Here is a 16,215-nt window from a genome sequence, read left to right as displayed (position 1 = left end):
CCGCTTGCTGGCCCTGCGCAGAGCTGCTTATGCCAAGCCGCTGTTCTTTAGCTGGAAGGGAGTGCAGAGAGAAGAGCCTGAACCAAGGGCTGGAGGCTGGGGAGTAGATAATGTGTTAGGGATGGAGATGGAGCGTTAGGTAAGGCAAGATGGCTGGACCTTATCCGGAGGCAAGGAGGGCTGTGACAGGAAGACAATCTGGTATTTCTGAGGCACAGGTGTGGTCAATGTTAGACAGGAAAAAGCCAGAGGCAAGAAAACTAGTTTAGACCTGCAAAGTATTCCTGTTGAAAGACCTCTGGCTATGGGATGCCAGTGATGGGAGAAGTTCCAGAAACATCTGAGAGATACTCAACATCCTATGTTGGCAAGCTATGGGGGAGAAGGAAGACTGAGAGGAGGGGGATGTGTGTGGTGCGCTGGAAGTGATGGCGTCCAGCACACTGGACTGCGGTGGTGGTGGTGGGGGTCGGGGTTGGGGGCACCGGAGTTGAATGTTGTGTTAGAGGCACACGCAGCACGTGAGAGGGAAGATCGGAAGACCCTGAACTTCAGGCCCGGGTAGCTGGACCATGGCATGCTCCTGTGCTCCTCCAGGACGTCTTTGCTGAGGCCATGGTCCCCGAGTCAGACAGGGCAGCCTGTGTCCAGCAGACATCACAGGCTGCAAGGATCTTAGATCATTGTTTTCTTCACCTCTGCACCTGGCGGGGAGGGGCGCCGAGCGCCGCTCTGTACCTCCACATGGGGCGCCGAGCGCCGCTCTGTACCTCCACATGGGGGCCGAGCACTGTACCTCCACATGGGGGGCCGAGCACTGTACCTCCACATGGGGGGCTGAGCACCGCTCTGTACCTCCACATGGGGGGCTGAGCTCTGTACCTCCACATGGGGGGCTGAGCTCTGTACCTCCACATGGGGGCGCTGAGCTCTGTACCTCCACATGGGGGCCGAGCACTGTACCTCCACATGGGGCGCCGAGCGCCGCTCTGTACCTCCACTGGGGGCCGAGCACTGTACCTCCACATGGGGGGCTGAGCTCTGTACCTCCACATGGGGGGCTGAGCTCTGTACCTCCACATGGGGGGCTGAGCACCGCTCTGTACCTCCACATGGGGGGCTGAGCTCTGTACCTCCACATGGGGGGCTGAGCTCTGTACCTCCACATGGGGGCCCGAGCACTGTACCTCCACATGGGGGCCGAGCACTGTACCTCTACATGGGGGCTGAGCACTGTACCTCCACATGGGGGGCTGAGCTCTGTACCTCCACATGGGGGCCGAGCACTGTACCTCCACATGGGGGGCTGAGCTCTGTACCTCCACATGGGGGGCTGAGCTCTGTACCTCCACATGGGGACCCGAGCACTGTACCTCCACATGGGGGGCTGAGCACCGCTCTGTACCTCCACATGGGGGCCGAGCACTGTACCTCCACATGGGGGGCTGAGCACCGCTCTGTACCTCCACATGGGGGCCGAGCACTGTACCTCCACATGGGGGGCTGAGCACCGCTCTGTACCTCCACATGGGGGCCGAGCACTGTACCTCCACATGGGGGGCTGAGCTCTGTACCTCCACATGGGGGGCTGAGCTCTGTACCTCCACATGGGGGCGCTGAGCGCCGCTCTGTACCTCCACATGGGGGCCAAGCACTGTACCTCTACATGGGGGGCTGAGCTCTGTACCTCCACGTGGAGGGCTGAGCTCTGTACCTCTACATGGGGGCGCTGAGCTCTGTACCTCCACGTGGGGGGCTGAGCTCTGTACCTCCACATGGGGGCCGAGCGCCACTCTTGAAGGACACTCCCCATATGTGGGCCGTGGGACTGAAGGGGAAAGCTTGTCGCTGCTCTGAAGACCGGCAGGCACCAGGCTTGGTTGGAAGTGTACTGCTCTGCTGAGTTGCTGTGTGCATGCACCTTCGCCTCTATGTGCCCTGCTGAGAGGAAAACATGCTTTTTGTTAGTTTAAAGAGAGGATGTGGGACTAGACTGCGCCGTATTTGTAAGCTAGTGGATTTGAATTCCTACAAACGCTTCTGTCTACTCTCGTCCTAGACAACAAACAACCCTTTCTCGGGCTCTCTGTTTTGAGAAACCTTGAGGTGACTCATCTTATAATCTGATCAATTACCTGCGAGTTTATCAGTGAAAGTTTTAGATGCGACACATACAGAATTTCTCTCCAGTGTCTTCAGTTCACTCGAAACCTTTCTGTTTTTAGACATTTTCATCCATGGTAGGGCTTTTCTGTGTAGTTTGGGTTTGGGTTTTGTTCTCTTTCTATGTCACGTGAGGAGCAGGTGGGAAATCGTCCCAGGGTTCACAAGGAAATGCTGGAAGTAAGTATAATTCAGTGATGGCGGCTGCTGAGTGGGCGGGTGTGCAGGAGAGGATGTGTGCCCTGACCTCAAGGATTTAAATTGTGATTTGAAGCACAGGAGTTGGAGAGTTTTGGGGGAGTGCGTGACTTGTTGAGTAGACTGCTACAGAGTTGCCCTCTTCGGGTTTGGATAGAAATGTACCCCAAAGGCTCCTGTGTTTGAACACCGACGTCCCTGCTGCTGCTGACACTATTTTGAGTGTTGTAGAGCTTTGGGGAGATGGGTCTTAGCTGGATGAAGCGGGTCACTAGGGAGCAGGCCTTGAGTTTACTTGCCGGCCCTGCCTCCTGGTGTGTTATGAAGTGAACAGGCAATCTCCTGCCGTAGTTTTTTCCTCACCACAATGGACCAGACGGTTCCTTCAAATGGTGAGCCAGAGTAAATCCTTCCTCCCTTAACTGACAGAGACACAAAAAATAGCTGTGCATGAGAGGAAACAGGAAGAGTCTGTGTGGTTCAGAGACACTGGGGGACTGTCTGTACTAATTCACTGAAGGCTAGATGAGCTCATTGTTGGCTAGGAAGGATGGTATAGGCAAGGTGGTCATGGCCTTAGCAACTCACCTGCATTCTACCCCCTCAGAGTTCTACTCAGGACTTGTTTAAGGTCACCAAAAATTATGCTGCCAGTTAAACATCTCTCATCTGAAAATCCAAAGTCTAAAATGCTCCAAAATCCAAAAGTTTCTGAGCGCCAACATGACACTACGAATGTAAAATTAAGTATATCTATGTCCTCATAAGACACTTTGTTTTATGTACAGAATTACTTAAAATGTGTTAAATTATCTTCAGGCTATATATATTAGGTATATATGAAACATGAATTTCATGTTTAGACTTGAGTTTCATCCCCCAAATAGTTCATCACACGTATATGTAAATATTTGGATTTTTTTTTTTTTTCTTTTTGAGACAGGGAGAGTTTCACTGTATAGTTTCACTATACAGTTTCACTGTATAGTCCTAGCTGGCCTAGAACTCACTATCTAGACATGGCTAAGCCTCAAACTAAAGATCCACCTACCTCTGCTTCCTGAGTGATAAGATTAAAGGTACGTGCAACCATGCCAGGCCTGAAACAAAACAGACACAGTGGTGTGGTGGCGCACGCCTTTAATCCCAGCACTCAGGAGGCAGAGACAGATGCAGGCGGCATTTTGAGTTCAAGGCCAACCTGGTCTCCATAGCAAGTTCCAGGCCAAAACTTTATGGTAAGAGTCTGTCTCAAAAAACAAACAAACAAACAACAACAAAAACCACTCCTAGCACTAAAATCCTTCTGGTCCCAAGCATTTTAGATAAAGGATACTTGGCCACGTAATATTATTACCAACACACCTTTAGTGGCCTCCATGAAAGTATCGTACTTGATTTTTTTTTTTTTTTTTTTTTCCGAGACAGGGTTTCTCTGTGTAGTTTTTGGTGCCTGTCCTGGATCTCGCTCTGTAGACCAGGCTGGCCTCAAACTCACAGAGATCCACCTGGCTCTGCCTCCCGAGTGCTGGGCTTAAAGGCGTGCACCACCACCACCACCACCCAGCCTCACTTGATTTTTAATGCACGCCTTTCCTTTTGCTTTATTTCTAAAATGAGTAGTCAGCAGAGGAAGCAACGGTTATGGAACTAACTTTAGCTTTGGAACAGCCATTGGGACTGTTTAAAACCTAGCGGCCCTGACTTGTCAGATCCAGTTAGTCGTCTCAGAAGTGTTTTTATCCCAAAGTCTACTTAATAACATGAAAATCAAGTCAACCCAGATTTAAAACCGACTTACATTGCACATTCTGAGTTGTCCTCGGGGATGCTTGACTGAGCCCCTGACGTTCTCTGGGATTTGCCGTTCTCTTTAACAGGTTGGCTTGCCTGTGTACTCAGTCTTACCCCCAGTACACGTGCTCACAGCATGGTGAGCGGTACCCAGGCCTCTGTTCTCCAGATCAGAGCCTCCTTAACCTTCCCACCACCAACCCCTTTGGCTTGAGAATTTTTTATATGACTCTAGGTGTATAAGTATAGGAAATAGATACACATTTGCTGATAATAAATTATAAGGAATTTTTTTTTTTTTTGGTGTTTTTGAGACAGAGTTTCTCTGTGTAGCTTTGTGCCTTTCCTGGATCTCGCTCTGTAGACCAAGGGAAATTTTTTTGTTATTTACATTTGTATTTGTGTGTGTGTGTGTGTGTGTGTGTGTGTGTGTGTGTGTGTGTCTAATTGCCACAGTGGGCATGTGTGAAGGTCACAGGACAGGAGGCATTTCTGTCCCCCATGTGGGTCATGCATGCTTGGTAGCAGGTGCCATTATCCTCTGAGATGTCTTTCCAGCCCAGGAAATTCATTTTCAAGTAATTCTTTGGTATACATGTAATTTTAGAATTTATAAAAGATGGAAGCAAATTTCATACTTTTGATGTGGTTGTAAACAGTTACATTTTGGCTGTAGTTGATACTTCAGAATCAGTTGATTGTTGTTGTTGTTGTTGTTGTTTGGTTATTTGGTTTGGTTTGGGTTTTTTTGGCCATCAATGCTAAGAATTGTACTTTCTCGTAGAAATATGTTTCGGGGTGTTTCATGAGTTTTCGAAGCTGAGGATGTATCTCAGTGGCTTGGATGCCAACATAGCGTACCAGAGGCCTGGGGTTGGGTCCCAAACCAGATGGTGGCACACAGAATGGCCTGGAGCCCAGCTCTGCAGAGGTGGTGGCAAAAAGAGCAGTTCTAGCTGAGAACTCCATCCTTTAGCAGAAGCCACAGCTACTCAACCTTACCGGAAATCAACCTCCAGCAATAGATGACATTTGCTACCAAAATTACACACACACACACACACACACACACACACACACACACACACACACACACACACACACCCCGGAAATCAACCTCCAGCAAGAGATGACATTTGCTACCAGTATATATTATATACAGGATCGAGGCACATCTCAGACCCTTTTCCAGCAGAAGAGCATCCAGTACTAGTAATAACGTTGCAGGGTTGGGTTGCCACCTAGTGGACAGCAGAGGATACTTCACGCTCCTTACCACTGCCCCTTAGAGGCAGAAAAAAAATCAGTCCTTTACAGTTCTTTGCCTTTTATCTCTTTTAACTGTTGTGTGGTTACTGAGAGAACCTATTTCTGAATTATTTTTTTTTAATGTTTTTCCGAGACAAGGTTTCTCTATAACAGTCCTGGCTGTCCCGGAACACGCTCTGTAGACCAGATTAGCCTCAAACTCACCCACTTCTGATTTTTGGTGATGTGGTTAGAAGCCAGTCCCAGGCAGCTGCTTGTATGAGCTGTCGAGATGGGTTAAGGTGCTTGCTGCCAGATCTTCTGACTAAATTCAGTCCTGTGGACCCACATGTTGGAAGGAGAGGACAGACTCCTGAAAGATGTCCTCTGACTTCCACACCTGCACGGTGGCCTTCACGCCCCTCCACCCACAAAATACATATATAAAATAAAAATTTAAAAATTACCTAATTTGAGAATAATTTTCTTGGTGCACTTCTAACCAAATAAAAGACCATATAAATTATGAATTAAAAATAAATAAATAAATTATGAATTAAAATTAGATACCATTTTAAAGTAATGCTGTGAATCTTTGGCTCTCTTAATAGAATTCTCCAGCTGTCTTAAGCATCTCCGAAACATCTTTTCTTTTAAATTGATGGTGCTCGGTTGGAAGCCAGAACCTCACACATGAAGGTCAAGCAACTCTACCAGACTGTATACATCCTTAGCTCGGTTTCTTCTATTGTCAGACCTTTATACTTACTGGTTAAGAGTTTTAAAAAAATGTGTTTTGTTTGTCTCGTAATGGAAGCCCCTGGCCTTTCAGGGGTGCTTAGCTGGGCTTCTCTGTGGTGGCTTGGGACTCCGTAGGAGCTGTGCGGTGACATGCACACAGGACCTGGTGACAGGCTGGCTCCTGCTTTCCTCTCCAGCCAGGCTGGATGGTTTTCTTGCTCTGATACTGGCCGGTGGTCCCCAGGCTGCTTCCTGGAGTGAACAGAGCTGAGGAGAGAATGTCACTTCTCTTCTGACTTCACTGGAGCTCAGCTCAGCAGGCAGCTGGCCCAGCAGGTCCCGGATGGTCCCAGCCAGCCTGTCAACTGCCCGCCTCGGTGGCATCTCTAGTCCCAGGCTCCACTTGTAGTACAGGTGTGTGCTCTCATCCTCTCTACATCCCACAGGCCAGCTCTGCCACAGCAGCACAAGCCTGGGTGGGTGTATGACACTCGGGCTTAGAGCAGGGCAGGTGTGAGTTTATACTATAACCCTGGGACAGAAATTGCCCAAGGCAGTGTCTGGTGCACCTGATATGCTCGGTCAGTGGTGGAAATTGTCGTGAAAATGCTACAATTACCAAGTTAAAACATAACACAGACTTGCAATCTGCCTCAGATGGCTGGGCTAGGAGGATTGCACATTCAAGGCCTGTCGGGGCACCTCAGTGAGACCCTGTCTCCAAATAAAAAGTAAAAGAGGGATGGAGGTGTATGAATGGCAGAGCACTTCCCTAGCACACATGAGGCTCCGGGTTCCTTCCTCAGTCCCAACATGAAGAAAGAGCGTCTGTGTAAACATGCTAGGACAGTTTGGTGTCACTGTTTTTTTTTAACAATATGTAATTGTAGCATTTTCATTATTTACTGAGTCTGTGCAGTTAGCTTTCCCTGATGAATAGTACCTAGGCAAAAGGGGAAAAGAAATGCTAGCATAAATCCATCACTAATGATAAATGATGCTCAGGATTGTATTTGGATATGCTGGTACTTGCCAGAGATGTATTAACCTCAGTCCTTTAACTGGATTTTAAATTTATCCTAAAGCGTCTTAAAAATCTGTAAACTTTGAGAATGTCTAAGAGGCCTCAAAATAATTTCCAAGGTCAAAACAATTTTGAGAGATTAGGATGCAGACATTTTCCCATTAAGTTTAAAATTAAATTATAATATTAAATTACTGTTTACTTATTCTAGAACAATGGTTTTCCTCACTCTAGGGGGCCCTTAGAGGTGTTATGGGAACCAGGGAACGGGAAGAAAGGGGCAGAGAGTCTTGCAGGGACGGGTGGGAATGTCCCTCGGCGACTGCTTCCGGTTCCGCTGCACACAGAGGCAGGGTTGACCACAGTGAGAACTGACCCCTTGACTTCTTGATGTATGTATACCCCACACTGTTGGTGGTCAGGAGTTAATGGCATGCGTTGGTGAAAAGGGGGAAAGACAGACATGAAATTCCACTGCTTTCTTATGGCCTGGAGGTCTCTGGAAACTCGGGGGACTGCTTAGGAAATGAGTCAAGACAGTCTGATAGCAAAAACAGCCCAGAACGACCCTGTAAACATCTGTATTTATTTGTCTTATAGACTACAGCAACCTTGTCAGAGAAGACAGCATGGCAGAAGGATTTCCTGCCTCCATTGGGGTTGTTTCCACCCATCTCCTTAGTTTCTGGTTGAAAAACCTCTCTTCTGCGGGGCGGTGGTGGCGCACGCCTTTAATCCCAGCACTCAGGAGGCAGAGCCAGGTGGATCTCTGTGAGTTCGAGGCCAGCCTGGTCTGCAGGGGGAGATCCAGGACAGGCACCAAAACTACATGGAGAGACCTTGTCTCGAAAAACAAAAAAACAAAAAAACAAAAAAACAAAAAACAAAAAAAAGAAAGAAAAAAGAAAGAAAGAAAGAAAGAAAGAAAGAAAAAAAGAAAAGAAAACCCTCTTTTCCTAGGAAATCTTGATACAGAGTCTAAATCTAACACAGATGGAGGTGGTGTGGGCACTAAGAGGGTAGAGAAGCCGGTGTGTAAAACTGGCTGCTGTTCACGGTGTTTCTTCTTAGATCTGTGGTTGCTCCACAGCTTTGCCCACAAAAAGGTATATTACTCTGGAAGCACTTGGACAGCCAGACCCAGGGCACTCCAGGAGTGAGGCAGGACGCTACTGAGATGCCCAGTTACAACATGCAGCCACCTAAATCCAGCCAAGTTACACTGCAAGTTTCCCCCAGGGTATCATGTCAGTTGTGTTCTAGAACAAAGTCAGAAACTGTTGGCTTCCCCCCCCCCCCCCAGACAGGGTCTCTCCACATAGCCCTGGAACTCCCTCTGTAGACCAGGCTGACCTCGAATTCAAAGATCTGCCTGTCTCTGCCTCCCGAGTGCTGGGATTAAAGGCATATGACTACACCCAGTGTGTGTGTGTGTGTGTAAATGAAGAGCCATAAAAAATATTTAAGCCAGCTCTGAAGAGTTGGGGGGCTGTCATAAGAGTCTGACATCTCAGATCTAGAGTCTCCTGTGGGATTGAGGAATGGCTATAGCTATGAAATGATGCCCAGGGTGCCCTGGTCACACTGCTCCGCCACTCCTTCCTGTTAACAGATGTTCTGTTGTATTCATCTGACTAATACTGTTGGCCTATATGATAGCGTCTTTACATTTCAAGACTAAAAGTTAAAAAGCTGGGCATGATGGCTCATGCCTGTAATCTCAGCACTTGAAAAGCTGAGGCAGAAGGATTGCCATGGGTTTAAGGTCACCCTAGACCCCGAAACTCTCTCCAAAAGAAAACAAAATTAAAGGTAAGTCTGTGTTTGTTCCCTGCGGTCCAGTGTGCCCATGCGTATCTCTTGCTCTCTCTCGTCAGTTGCAGTTATATTCGGAGGCCAGTGTCGCTCTTCTAAAATTGAATAACCCCAAAGGTTTCCAAGAGCTAAACCAGCAAACCAAGAAGAACATGACCATCAATGGGAAAGAGCTGACCATCAGCCCTGCGTATTTGCTGTGGGACCTGAGTGCCATCAGCCAGGTAAGGGGTGTGGACCTCTACAGCTCAGGGAAGGGGTGTAGACCTCTACAGCTCAGGGAAAGGGTGTAGACCTCTACAGCTCTGAGAAGGGGTGTAGACCTCTACAGCTCAGGGAAGGGGTATAGACCTCTACAGCTCAGGGAAGGGATGTAGACCTCTACAGCTCTGAGAAGGGGTGTAGACCTCTACAGCTCAGGTCAAGAATTCAGAATGTCTGCCATTGGCGGAACAGCTCAGCTGGGAGAGCGGTGGGCTGAAGAATTAGAATGTGAAATATCTACAGGTCAGATTTAGTAAGAGGGAGAGGACTTACTGAAAAGTGGCTCCTTAGGACTTTCCCAAACTTCTGTCCTCTGCCATTGGTTGGCCTCTTATTAAAAAGAGCAGAGACGGCTCAGCTGTTAGGAGCACTAGCTGCTCTTCCCAAGAACCCGGGTTTGGTGTCAGCACCCACACTGGACAGCTCATAATCTCCTATAACTCCAGCTTCAAGGGATATCACACCTTTTCTAGCCTCCAAGGGCACCCACGTACACATACCCTCACACACTCACTTACTTATAAATGTAAATAAAATAAAGCTTTGGTCAGGCTAGATGGGACATGCCTGTAATCCCAGCCCTCTGAAGGCAGAAACAGGCAAATTTTTATGAATTTGAGGCCAGCCCAGTCTACATAGTGAGCTCCAGGCTTGCAGGACCAATCGGATCTAAGATCCTTTATGTAAAGTATAATAAGGAGATGGAATGTCTGTCTGTCTGTCTGTCTGTCTGTCTCTCTCTCTCTCTCTCTCTCTCTCTCTCTCTCTCATACACACACACACACACACACACACACATGCACACACAAATTTTGAAGTTTAGGCAGAGCCCCTGTCTTAGTTTCTTTTGCTGTGATGAAACAACTTGGGGAGGGGAGGATTTATTTGACTTACACTTCCACAGCACTGTTCCTCATTGAAGGAAGTCAGGACAGGAACTCAAGCAGGGTAGGAACCTGGAGGCAGGAGCTGATGCCATGGAGGGGTGCTGCTTACTGGCTTGCTCCTCATGGCTTGCTCAGCCTCCTTTCTTCAGGACCACCAGCCCAGGGATGGAACCACCCACAATGGGCTGGGCCCTCCCCCGTGCATCACTAATTAAGAAAATGCCCAGCAGACTTGCCTACAGCCTGAGCTTATGGAGGCATTTTCGTTCTTGAGGCTCCCTCCTCTCAGATGACTCCAGCTTGTGTCAAGTTGACATAAAAATATTCCCCCCTAGAACAGAGCAGGCAGAGGGTAAGGACAAGGAGGAGGAGCTGGGATCCAGTGGCGATCCTTCATGTCTTTATGTGCTAAACTTCTTCCCGTCTCCCAGTCCAAGCAGGATGAAGATGTGTCTGCCAGCCGTTTCGAAGATAACGAAGAGCTGAGATATTCATTGCGATCCGTCGAAAGACATGCGCCATGGGTCCGGAATATTTTCATCGTCACCAATGGGCAGATTCCATCCTGGCTGAACCTTGACAACCCTCGAGTGACAATAGTAACCCACCAGGTGCGTGACTTTGCAGACATCACAAGGCTGTGGTTTCCTGTCTGGGCTTTCAGTGTGGCGCAGTGATCCGTCTCGACCTCCATGTCCGCCTCCTTTGAATTACCAGTCTCCTCCCTTCCCTCTGTCTGAATGCCCTTCTGCGTGTGCCTCTTCTGTTGCAGGACATTTTCCGAAATCTGAGCCACCTGCCTACTTTCAGCTCACCCGCTATTGAGAGTCACGTTCATCGCATCGAGGGGCTGTCGCAGAAGTTTATCTATCTGAATGATGATGTTATGTTCGGCAAGGATGTGTGGCCGGATGACTTCTACAGCCACTCCAAAGGTCAGAAGGTAAGTTGCTAAGGTGGGTGGGCGCCTCGTTGGAACATCAGTAGCAGAGGAGAAGACATTTCCTCACGCATCTGTGTGTGCATTTCTCTATGCAAGTATCAGCAGCTATGCATCTGTGACTCCAAGCTCAGGAGAGTCAGGGTTAAGAGTAAGAACACGGGGGGGGGGGCTGGAGAGATGGCTCAGTGGTTAAGAGCACCGACTTCTCTTCCAGAGGTCCTGAGTTCAATTCCCAGCAAACCACATGGTGGCTCACAACCACTTGTAATGAGATCTGGTGCCCTCTTCTGTCCTGCAGGTGTACATGCAGGCAGAATACTGTATATATAATAAATAAATAAATTTAAAAAAAAAAGAGTAAGAACATGGCCGTGGGGCATTGCTTTCCTGCGACTCAGATGAACAGAGTTCCCGTTTCCTCCTTGACCCGTTATACATCCTACTGTAGCAAAGTCACTTTGCAACAGAATTGCAGCTTGAGTGACAGCAAAATGACCAGCACACAAAATTAGCTTAAAGAAGTGTGTGTGTGTGTGTAATGTGTGTGTATGTGTGCACGTGCAGCACTGGGGTGGGAGTGGGGATTAGTGGGGGAGTGGAAGAGCACCGAAGTTTCATGTAAGGTGGCCCGTCTGGCTCAGGCTGTGTTGGAGGAAGGGAGAGGGAGACTGAAGGTTTAATCAGGTGGGATGGGGAGACCTGTCTGAATTGAACCGGATTTGTTTGTTTTTTGGTTTTCTGCTGGGGATCAGCCCCAGGAACTCATCTATGCCAGAAAAGTACTCTCCCATAGAGCCAAACTCTAGCCATTGCCAAGCCCTAGTTTCCGGTTAGATTTAAAATATAAATTCTGAATAAATGTAATGTGCAAAGGAATGGTGTCTTTAAAACGGGAGGGGGTGTGTTTGTCTTCAGTGGATTTAATTTATCAAGTAGCCGTGCACTCGCTTTGGGAGCTCAGGATGTTGTACGAAATAATTTGCCTAAGCAGGGCCTTACGGTGGAGGTTTTAGGCCCCTAGCACTCACCTTCTCCTTCCCTCAGCCTTGAGGCGATTATCCAGAAAAGCACTCAGTTTGCTAAGTAAGTGTCACAGCAGAAGAGTGACCTGCACCAGAGCCCCTTCCTCCCTTGACATGTTTTTGTGTTCATACGTAAGTCTGACACGTTGCTATTTTATTTAGAAGTCGATTATAAAAGCACGTTACTAAAACTAATCCATGAGTCCCTGTTCTCTGAAGCGACTGGACGAGAACAGCCATGCTCGGCCGGTTTCACTCGTCAGCGGGCATTGGCAAGCCAAAGGCAGTGCCGAAAATCAACAGCAGTCGTCTTTGGGAAACTTCCGAGGCTCGCCATCTTTCTCAAGATATTTCAGTTGGAGAGTCAAAGGTGTCGGAATTCGTTGGATTTTTTTCTCTTTGATTTTTACCGCAGGTTTATTTGACATGGCCTGTGCCCAACTGTGCTGAGGGGTGCCCAGGTTCCTGGATTAAAGACGGCTACTGTGACAAGGCCTGCAACAATTCCGCCTGTGACTGGGACGGTGGCGACTGCTCTGGTAAGGATGTGTTCAGCGTGGCTTGTTCGTCTTTTCATCCTTAGTCCTAAGACTACACGCTGGTGACTTCCTAAACCGTACGTTGAAACGTTCCAGAGTCCAGACGTTCCTGGTCGGTATGGCCATGTGGCCCCGTTGATCCACGGTATCCATTATTGAATGCATTTCTCTGATGTAGGCTCTGCACTTGAAAATATCTTTTGTTATTGAAGTAGCTAGAATACTCCTAATTATGTAAACCCAGGGATTGTTCCAGCTGGTTCTACAGGAGTCCATGGCAGGAGCTTTCAGGGAGAAATTGCAGTAGGCTGTGAAATGATCGAAGCTGTAGAATAAATAACCCTTATCTTCTTAGCAGCACCCCTTCACCCACTCACCATTGGACTTGACGTTGGCACTTTTGAAAGTATGTTACTTACTGCCTTTCAGTTCATAAAGCACTAAATTCTAGAACATTATTTATTACCCTCTTGATTTGGGGGGCTCTGAGAAAGAGAGTGGGCACAGATGTCATCATCCTGGTATTCTGGATTAGGAAGTGGACTTGGAACTATTCGAGGAAACAGAGTGTCACAGCTGCGTCTCCGTCTTCTCTGTCGGCTGCCCTTTTGTGAAATCTAGGCAGCTGCAGGGAGAGAACACAGGTGTATAAAGCAGACCTAGCAAAACGTTAACGTTTGACGGTGTTAATACCCGTGTCTGGACTAGGTTTTGGGAATTCTGGGTCATGGTCCTTGGAATAATCTCTTTCCCTTCTCCAGCTTGGCTCTACCCGTCTTAATCACCATTGCCTGTACTCTTCCACGTGAACTCCCTTCCCTTAAGACACAGGGAGTCTTCTGTTAAAGGATGGGATGGGCCTCTGTAGCTGCAATCCATGCATCAGTCTTTATGTTAAGGAATGGGATGGGCCTCTGTAGCTGTAATCCATGCATCAGTCTTGCAAACATTAATAAGAATGATGAGCTATGTGCCTTCACAGCTGTAAGCCCAGTAAGGACTCTTCCTTCGTCCTCCCTCTACAGGTAACAGTGGAGGAAGCCGCTATGTTGCAGGAGGTGGGGGTACCGGGAATATTGGAGCCGGACAGCCCTGGCAGTTTGGTGGAGGAATAAACAGTGTCTCCTACTGTAACCAAGGGTGTGCGAATTCCTGGCTCGCCGATAAGTTCTGTGACCAAGCCTGCAACGTTGTGTCCTGCGGGTTTGATGCTGGTGACTGTGGACAAGGTATGCGTGTTGCCATGGAAACATCAGGAACAGAGGGCTAACCCCACAAATGGGAGCACTCGACGGTTGTCATCATTTACAGTAATTCTCAAGTGGGCGAAGAGTTGGAAATCAGTCATTGAAATGTATTGATTAGGGCTGGAGAGATGGCTCAGAGGTTAAGAGCACTGGCTGCTATTCCAGAGGTCCTGAGTTCAGTTCCCAGCAACCACATGGTAGCTCACAACCATCTGTTATGAGATCAGATGCCCTCTTCTGGCATGTAGGCATGCATGCTGGCAGAACACTGTATGCATAATAAATAAATAAATCTTTTTTTAAAAAAAAAATAAATTTATTGATTAAAAATCATGTCACATCTCTGTAGTGAATCAGGGTTAATGTTCCATGTAAATTGCTGTGGCCAGCTCAAATGGTATGATGAGCCATATCCCCAAACCTTGTATTAGAATTTGTGAGCATTTTTAAATGGATGTAAAGTCACCCTTAGAAAGTAAGAACTTGAGCCAAGAGAATTAAGGAAAGGCAGTAAAGATGTCTAATTAAAAAGAAACCATGTTTGTGTTTTCTCCTCCAGATCATTTTCATGAACTGTATAAAGTAACACTCCTCCCAAACCAGACTCACTATGTTATCCCCAAAGGTGAATACCTGCCTTATTTCAGCTTTGCAAAAATAGCCAGAAGAGGAATCGAAGGCTCCTACAGTGACAACCCAATTATCCGACACGCATCCATTGCGAACAAGTGGAAAACCATCCACCTCATACTGCACAGTGGGATGAACGCAACCGTGATCCACTTTAATCTCACACTCCAAAACGCAAATGACGAAGAGTTTAAAATCCAGCTAACCGTAGAGGTGGACACGAGGGAGGTGCCAAAGCAGAACTCTACAACCCAGAAGGCCTATGAGAATTTGGGTAGCCCAGTGACACCCTTTCCCCAGGCCGAAATCCCTTTTGAAGACGTTCCCAAAGGGAAACGCTTCCCCAAGGTCCGGAGACGTGACGGAAACACAACAGGGAGATTCCAAGAGGAGGTGAGAATCCCGCCGGTGAACATTTCGCTCCTCCCAAGAGAAGCCCAGGTGAGACTGAGCAACTTGGATCTGCAGCTGGAGCTTGGAGACATCACCCTGAAAGGATACAACTTATCCAAGTCAGCCTTGCTGAGGTCTTTCCTGGGGAGCTCACCAGATGCTAAAGTAAAACCTCAAGCTAGAAGGACAGACGAAACAAAAGACAACTTGGAGATCCCGCAGGAAAAGCCCTCTCACAAAAGCCCAGGTGGCTTTGTTGGAGGTCAGAGATCGGAGAGATGGACGTCCCCAGTGGGGACATTGAAGCCGAATGGCCGGGACAATGATTTGAATCCACCCCCGGTCTTGGAGACCAATGCAAGATTTAAGCCGGAGACTCGGGCGCCACATGCACTAGGCATGCGAGTACCTAAAGAAGAGCCCCCGGGGAGAGAAGAGGAAGGGGGCCGCGTGGAGGGCGATGTTGACAGCCACATAGCTGTAAACGAAGTAGTGCCCGGACGGAAGCTGCAGCACTACACGCATACTTACCCAGGCTTTTTGCCTTGGGAGAAAAAAAAGTACTTCCAAGACCTTCTTGATGTAAGTTAGATCCAGCCTTATTCTTTGTCATGCCCCGGGAACATAAGTACTTTCTAAGTGCTAATGTAATAGTAACTACCATTTGTTGAGTACTTTTCCTGTGACCACGACTGAAGTAGGTGCTTTTCTCGAGTGATTTCATTTAATTTCCCCAATAACCCTCATAATAAAAATGCCCCAAACTTTTGCAGTCTAGGTAATGGTCCTGATGTGAGTAAGCGTTTTAGCTGAGGTGGAGGCTGGGGACGTGGAAGAACAGCAGGGATGACCTGTCTCCTTAGCACTGTACTATTCCAGCTTTACTGGTGAGAAACCTGAGGTTCAGATAAGTTCACTGGCATTTCCACCATCAGCGCCACCGGCCGCTTAAGCCAAACCTCAGAACCAGGGCTCTTGTCCCTTGTCCCGACGTGGCCTTCACTATGCCATAGTGACGTTTTTTCCTGAAGGTGCTGCCACAGTGATGAACCCTGGGAAGTACAGACACGGGACGACCAAGAGGCCACCAAGCAGGACAGATTGAAAGCTGATAGTTGTGGCCATGAGGTGTCTCTGTTGAGTCATAGGCAAGGAGTCCCAAAGGAGATGGCCTCAGGAACCACCACATCCTGTGAGCTGACCCTAGATGGGTCGGAGTTGACAGAACAAGAAAAGTTGTATGGTCAAGGCTGGACGGCGAAGAAGAACACAGACTGGAGCCTGTGTCTTGTTCCTCAGCACTTTCA

The 16,215-nt window shown here is 48.0% G+C and overlaps 1 protein-coding gene across 1 annotated transcript in view; it reads left to right on the top strand.

Moving 5' to 3' along the window:
• The window catches only part of Gnptab (N-acetylglucosamine-1-phosphate transferase subunits alpha and beta), a 75,457-nt gene that overhangs the window by 39,151 nt on the left and 20,091 nt on the right, over positions 1 to 16,215 (top strand). Inside the window, exons 8-13 of the mRNA XM_059245258.1 lie at positions 9,046 to 9,207; positions 10,566 to 10,745; positions 10,907 to 11,077; positions 12,515 to 12,638; positions 13,664 to 13,867; positions 14,445 to 15,490. Of these exons, the coding sequence (XP_059101241.1) occupies positions 9,046 to 9,207; positions 10,566 to 10,745; positions 10,907 to 11,077; positions 12,515 to 12,638; positions 13,664 to 13,867; positions 14,445 to 15,490 (1,887 nt within the window). The remainder of the gene's footprint in view (positions 1 to 9,045; positions 9,208 to 10,565; positions 10,746 to 10,906; positions 11,078 to 12,514; positions 12,639 to 13,663; positions 13,868 to 14,444; positions 15,491 to 16,215) is intronic.

Source organism: Peromyscus eremicus, chromosome 18, assembly GCF_949786415.1.
Source record: "Peromyscus eremicus chromosome 18, PerEre_H2_v1, whole genome shotgun sequence".
Lineage (NCBI taxonomy): Eukaryota > Metazoa > Chordata > Mammalia > Rodentia > Cricetidae > Peromyscus > Peromyscus eremicus.
The sequence above is the reverse complement of the archived record's forward strand: the minus strand, read 5'-3'. Positions and strand labels throughout refer to the sequence as shown.